The sequence below is a fragment of the Pteropus medius genome, unplaced genomic scaffold (genome assembly GCF_902729225.1).
Source record: "Pteropus medius unplaced genomic scaffold, Ma_sr-lr_union100, whole genome shotgun sequence".
NCBI classification, from domain to species: domain Eukaryota; kingdom Metazoa; phylum Chordata; class Mammalia; order Chiroptera; family Pteropodidae; genus Pteropus; species Pteropus medius.
The window spans coordinates 806-7,768 of record NW_024348050.1 but is presented as its reverse complement, the minus strand read 5'-3'; the positions used below and the strand labels follow the sequence as shown (position 1 = coordinate 7,768).

Genomic DNA, 6,963 nt, shown 5'->3' with positions numbered 1-6,963 from the left:
ATGTGATCTTACTCCGTTTCTGGCACAGAGCTCCCAAAACCTTTTGAACAGCAATGAAAGCATCTTTTGTTATAATATTCAGTCTTTTGTCCTCTGTTGCTAAAATTTCTTCAGACTCATAAAGGTGAAATAGATGTACTGTCATTCATAAAGTCCCTTTCCACAAAACTGAGTTTATTTTAGTGAGGTGACTTTTGAATATTTCCTAAAGATGGAGGAACCAACAAGTATTAGAGGGTTGGAAATTTCAGACCCACCCCCTCATTTTCAGGGTGGGGAGAGGGACTGGAATTTGAATCAATCATCAATGACCAATGATTTATTCCGTCATGCCTCTATAATGACACTATGGAAAAATCCCTTAAAGGAGGGTTTATAGAGCTTCCTGGTTGTTGAACCAGAATGCTTCTGGTCAGAAACTGCCTTGAAAACATTATGCTAAATGAAGAAGTCAGTCCCAAAAGAATATGTGTATATTATATGATTTCATTTATATCAAATGTCCAGAATAGGAAAATCTACAGAGACAGAAAGTATGTTAGTGGTTGTTTTGGCTTGGGAACGATAGGGGGATAGGTAAGTGATAGCTAAAGAGGATTTTTGAGTTTCTTTTTGAGATGACAAAAATGTCTTAAAACTTACTGTAGTGATGGTTGCACATATCTGTGAATACAGTAAAAACCACTGAAGTGTACATACACTTTAAGTGGGCAGATCTTATAATATGTGAATTATAGCTCCATAATGTTATTTAAAAAAGATATAAAGAGAGTCTCAGCCAGGGTTGTTTATTAACTGAATACGAGGGACAATGAAGAGAGATTCAAGGGTAATGGCCAGGTTCTGGGTTGGCCAATAGGTGGATACTAAAGCAGAAAACAAAGGAAAAAGAAGCAGGTTTAAGGTGAGAATAAATTACTAGAGAGTGAGAAAGCATATAGAGAGACTGTTAAACTTTTTGAGGGGTGAGGAATCACAGCTTCTGTTGAGAATCTGCTAAGAAGTATGGTCTCTCTGTCCACAAAAAAAATGTGAATATATTACCACCCCCCTTATACATACGATAATTTTGAATAACATTTAATAGGTTCCACAGGCTTCCGTGTTGAGAATAAACTAAGGTTACTCAGGATGGTTTACAGAGTGTATTCTTCAGACCGTGGCATAAATGAGGGACTACCAGGGTGGGTATGGACTGCCAGATAGTGACCCTGTAGCAAGGCTGGGTTCTTCCTGAGTGCCCTGAAGGTGAGGAGGTTAAGGTGAAGATTCCAGCAGTCTGCACTTCCTGAACCAGATGAAAGACTGCAGAAAGGTCTCAGAGACTTCTACCTGATTAAGGTGAAAAAGAGGAGAGAGCAGGCTGACTAGCAATCACTTGTCTACGATTCTTGAAATATCCTACCACAAAGGTACAGAAGAGCTCCATCTGGTTTCCACTATAATAACAGACCCCTCGTCCCCCCTTCAGTGAGTCACTAGGTGGGAATTTGGGGAAAAAAATGGAGGGAAGAAACCAAAATAATTTACTCAGGTCAGTACTTTGGTAACTTGTCCATCTATATTTTTAGAGTAAGCAATAGTCAGGAGCCTGGATGTAGGAAATGAGAGGCTGTGGAACCAGGCAGCAGGAAGACCAGCCCCTTCTCAGCCTCTTGTCAAGGAAGGGATGATCTGACTATCTGCATCCCTCAACCTGCCTCAAAACCTTCATTGGTATTAGCCATTAAATTTCAACAGATGACGTCAGTTGTTAGCAAATGCTTTTCTATATTTCATGAATGTTTATTATAATAGAATAAAATATAAATGTTTATTAACAAAACTTGAAATTTGTTCCAGCAGGAAAAAAGTAGGTTTTTTACATAAAATGACCAAAATCTGATAACTGGACTTCTCCCTGAAGATTTATTTCACAGATCATTTTCAAAACACCAACTGTGTTCAGGAATGTTTCTACCTTTTTTTTCCATAAAATTTTGAAACAAGCTAGAATGTTCTAAAAATGAAGTTGTGTGGCTACCAAAGAAAATACTTTCTGTGCAATGCTGGAGAACATAAACAATCCGGTTTTTTACTTTCCCAGGTTGAAACATGTCTTTTAAAAATGAAATTTCATAGTTTTCAGTTTTTTGAGGCATACTGATTTTTTAAAGGAAATAAAGAAAAATCATTACGAAGCAGATATATACAGCCAGGGAGAAGAGGAGAAAGCAGAAAAGGCCAAAGCCAATGTCAAGGTCCTGGTAGTGGAGGGATGGAGATGTAGACTCTCCCTGGTAAGCAGAGAACACTCCAACTGCAGGCGGTGAGGCCACTTGGGGGCCCTCAGATAGAAGATCCGGCTGAGTGACAGCTGCACGCTGAGGCCCTGCGCAGAGACGCATGAAAGGGGAGTTCTGCGTGAGGGTTTGGGGGAGGGTCCTGTCGAACTCCTCGCAGGACCCGCGCGGGAGAAGGGGAAGGGCGAGCTCGTAGGTGACGCGAGGCCCCCACGTGACCCGGAGCTGCAGAGCGACGCAGTCTTCGGTGCAGTCGTCACTCCTGTTTGGGTACCAGCTCCCCGCTGCCCTGCGCACGGCGGGCTGGCATCGGGCCCGGGGAAAGCCGAGCAGGTAAGGGCCCGGGGCCGCTCGGAGACCCGGACGGCAGCCGCCCGCCAATCCCGGAGGCCGGCGCCGGAGATCAGCGCAGCGGTCCCCGCCGACTTCCTCCACCCCTGGAATTCTTGAAATAGGGACCCCTCTGGGAAGGGGTGCTGGGGCGGCAGGGTTCCAGCGAGGGCAGCAGAGCAACTCAGCGATGGAAAATCACCCCTGAGTTCCTGCAGGAATACAGTGAACCCAGAGGGGGCTGGGGTGGCCGGGGTGCGGGGGGAGCCGGGGCGGAGAAGGGGACTGGCGGTGGCGGGTGCACGCCCGGCGATCGGCTGCAGCGGCCCCGGCTCCCTCACCCCGACCCTCTGCAGGTCTGCGGGTCTGTGTCAAGTGTACAGCGGTGCACTCGCGGCGACAATCCAGAAGAGGAGGAGGAGACAGCAAGGATGGGCCCAGGTAGGTGTGGGAGACAGTGGCGGGAGAGGGCGGCGCAGGGGCTCAGTTTGAAACCCCCCCTAAGTTCCCCGTTCCTCGTTCCCCGTCCCCAGTCCTCCATTTTAGTGCCTGCTGAGGCCTGGGGATGGATCCGAAGGGAAAATGGTGGGTTTGGGGCCAGGGAAGGGAGAGAAATGAGAGGAAAGGGGGAGAACTTGGACTGGGGCCCCCTAGAGGGTGTAGAGAGCCTCTCAGGTGGGAAACATGAAATTTAAAAAATAACCCTTGATACCCAGGGCTCTGAAAGATGAGTAGGAGGCTTCTGTCCTCGGTGCTGATCTATCCACCAAAAATTCTGTCCTTTCTCTCTCATTTTATCTCCTAGGAGCAATGGCGTCCGAAGAGGAACAAGTGGCAAAAAATATCAACGCGGAAAATGCCAACCAGGAAAATGAAAAAAAGGATGAAAAGGAGCAAGATGTTAATAAAGGAGAGCCCTTGGCCCTCCCTTTGGCAGCTGGTGAATACTGTGTGCCTAAAGGAAATCGTAGGCGGTTCCGTGTCAGGCAGCCAATCCTGCAGTATAGATGGGATGTGATTCAGAGGCTTGGAGAGCCACAGGCAAGGATGGGAGAAGAGAATATGGAAAGGATTGGGGAGGAGATGAGGCAACTCATGCAAAAGCTGAGGGAAAAGCAATTGAGTCACAGTCTGCGGGCAGTTAGCACTGACCCCCCTCACCATGACCATCATGATGAATTTTGCCTTATGCCTTGAATGCTCATATTGTCCTTGAAGTTAATAGAGAGACACCTGCTTTCTAAACATACATGTTAGTAATTTACCTTTGTTGTAAACCTTTGATGTCATTAGTTTCTGGTGGGTCTCTTTACCAGCTTCTAGTTAAATGTTGTCTTTTTAATCCAGTCTGTAAGATTTTGTTAGGAGAATTTTACCTATTGCATGGAAAGATGCTTATTTTAGATTGTAAAGTTATAAAGCAGTTTTAAAAAACAATCTTTGTATTCTTTTTATTTCAAATCTTATATTTATTTATTTAATACATGAAGAGAAAAATGCTGAAATTAAACAAACCAAATGATTAATACAGGGACTCATTTTTGTGAGATGGATTAATGTATTTTATATTATCTGTAGTTTGAGAAAAAATGGAAACTATTTGTAATGATTTTATGAAAGCAGGAGGGTCATTTAATAAACACTTGGTTATGAAATTTGCATATTTTAGCTAAATGAGTAAACCCATGACTTCCTTATAAATCGAGTCCTACGTTTGCTTCACATGACTGTGAAACATGTTCAGGAATGTGTGAGTTGTGTTTACCTATTTTTGGCCCATTTCCATCTATTAGTCAAGACCCTCTATCCTCAAATTTACCCTTCAGATTTTTAGCAGTTACCAAAGATAGGTCTCATCAGTTGAGCATCCCTCCTCTCCTCAGGACTGTGATGCCTGCTGGTCAAGCTGTGAATTCTGCTTGACAAGAGGTAGGCACTTAATAAAGTACAATTAATAGTGATTGAGTCAGGAGCTCTTGAGTTCTTGTCTCAGGTCAGTCCTGGATAATATAACCTTGGCTATCTAATCTCCACTTTTCTAAAAGAGATTAGCAATTCCTAAAGGAACTCTAGAGTCATATAATGTCCTAGTGTTTCTAAAAGTATGCTAATCTGCCACTTTTGTGAGAGTCACTTGAGGACTTTCTTGAAAATGAGGACTCCTGGTCCTACCCTAAATCTGAATGGGGCTCTAGAACTTTCATTTTTAGCAAGTTTCTCTAGTGATTCTGATGCACATTAATGTCTAAAGGGTTACTGGTGAGTATATATTATGATCTTAATTCTTAAATAGAAATCATAATAACTGGAAGAATGTGAAGGTAAATTTAATGAAGAGAAGCATTAAAGGCAAAGGATGAGAAAATTTTAAAAGACCTTTATATTTACTACATAATTAAAATTGAAAATATGTACACTATAATTTAATAGTGATTATCTTGTGAGATATTGGGTGAATTTTTTCCTTCATACTCAGCTACATTTTTCTTAAAGAATATAGATTACTTGTGCTAAAAAGAAAAGCCAGTAATGGGTCCAGATCCAAAAAACTCTTCAGTGGACTTATAAATGCAATGGAGGCACTTTAAAATTCTCATGTCAGAACTTAGATATATAGATTTAAAGTTATCTTTGGATATGGTATTCATGCCCTGCTATAGTTGTCCCTCCTATTGAACAAACACACTAGGTCTTACTTCTAATCAACAGAATGCAGCAAAAGTGATGTGATGTCACTTCTGTGATTGTGTTACAGAAGACTGTGATTTCTATTTTGCTAGGAGACTTCCTTCTTATTCCCCACATCCCTGCTGGCTTTAGTGAAACGAGATCATGTTAGAGAGGCCCATGTGACAAAGAACTGAGAATATCTTCCAGCCAACAGCTAGTGAGGACCTGAGATGCTCAGTCCAATAGCCCTTGAGGAAGTGAATCCTTGCAAACAAAATAAATGAGTTTGGAAGCAGATCCCTTCCCACTCAAGGCTTCAGATAAGATTCTGGCTCTTGCCAATATGTTGATTGCAGCTTTGCAATAGACTCCAAGAGAGATGATACAGCTTAGCCGCACCCAGACATTTGACTCACAGAATATTTGGGATAATTGATGTATGTGGTTTTAAGCTTCTGAATTTTGGGCTAATTGCTACACAGCAATAGATAACTAGTAGATATCTCTAAAGAATAATGGTACTTGTTAAACATAACCACAGTGCCATAATCACACATAAAAAGGGACAGCAATCATTTTATGTCTAGTCAGTGTTCAAATTTCCAGTGGTCTCATAATTTGTCAGGTTGCAAACAACAAGGAAAACTTAATGTAAAGTTTTCTACTAGGAAGGTGACAAGAGTGTGTTTGAAAAAGTTTCATATCTAACAGGCCTGGAGCTACAGACTAAAAATCTAGCAAGTGCTAAAGGAAAAACTGATCTGTTTTATGCAGTGAAAATATAGGGTAGGATGAGATTCAGAGAGGGTCATCACACATACAACTTCATGACCCAAAATGATCATTTGACATTCTAACATCTGCATTTTGCAGAAGTCTTGGAAAAACAGTTATTATATTTTAAAAATTTGCCAAAATAACCTGTTTACTTCTAGGGAAAAAAACTGGCTAGAAACAGTGGCTGCCTGGCTGACAATGTTGCAAAGACACAGGCATAAATCAGATTACCAGTCACATTTGTGATTGAGTAAATACTTTCAATGAAAAGTTGTACCACTGTGTTACAGTTAGAGGAAGCATGAGACTGAGATGAGAACAAACAGGTATATTAAACTATTTCATTATCCAGTTTGATTCAATAAGGCATCGAGTATGTCACTAAGAAGTCATTTTTTTTTTTCATGAAACAGAATTCAGATGACTAACATAAGTACATGAAGGATATAATTTGTGGGTTGTCAGAATTTTGAATCTTGAAAATGAGGATGCCCTCTGGGAATTGTAAATGGATAAATTTGATAAACAATGGACATAGTTTTCCATCTCTAAATAACACAAGAGATTATCTGTAATATGATACTGAAAAGGTTGAGAACATCTAGTATTTTAATCAATGTCATCTGGGAGTTGTCTAATGGAAGCTGAACCATGGAAATGCTTGAGGAAGGAGAATAACAATAAAATACCCAAGTGAAGCAGAGTCTTGAAGATCCTTTAAGCTACTTGATGTTAAAATGGATAGAAGTCCAAGGAAACATTTTAGAAAATTTAAAGGAAGAGAACTATGAAATAGAAGGCATAAATATAGGTAAAAGGTGACAAAAGAGAGAAAAAAAGTTGCAGAAACAAGGCAAAAAATCAGTAAAATGAACTGAAGTGGGGTCTGAGTGTAATATCCAGC

The 6,963-nt window shown here is 41.2% G+C and overlaps 1 protein-coding gene across 1 annotated transcript; it reads left to right on the top strand.

The window, feature by feature from the left end:
• The first annotated feature begins 2,460 nt into the window (after positions 1 to 2,460).
• On the top strand, positions 2,461 to 4,049 carry LOC120615914 (protein BEX2-like). The gene is made up of 3 exons (XM_039879095.1): positions 2,461 to 2,615; positions 2,969 to 3,053; positions 3,418 to 4,049. The coding sequence occupies exons 2-3, from the start codon at positions 3,044 to 3,046 to the stop codon at positions 3,807 to 3,809; spliced, it is 402 nt and encodes a 133-aa protein (XP_039735029.1). The 5' UTR covers positions 2,461 to 2,615; positions 2,969 to 3,043; the 3' UTR covers positions 3,810 to 4,049.
• The last annotated feature ends 2,914 nt before the right edge of the window (positions 4,050 to 6,963 follow it).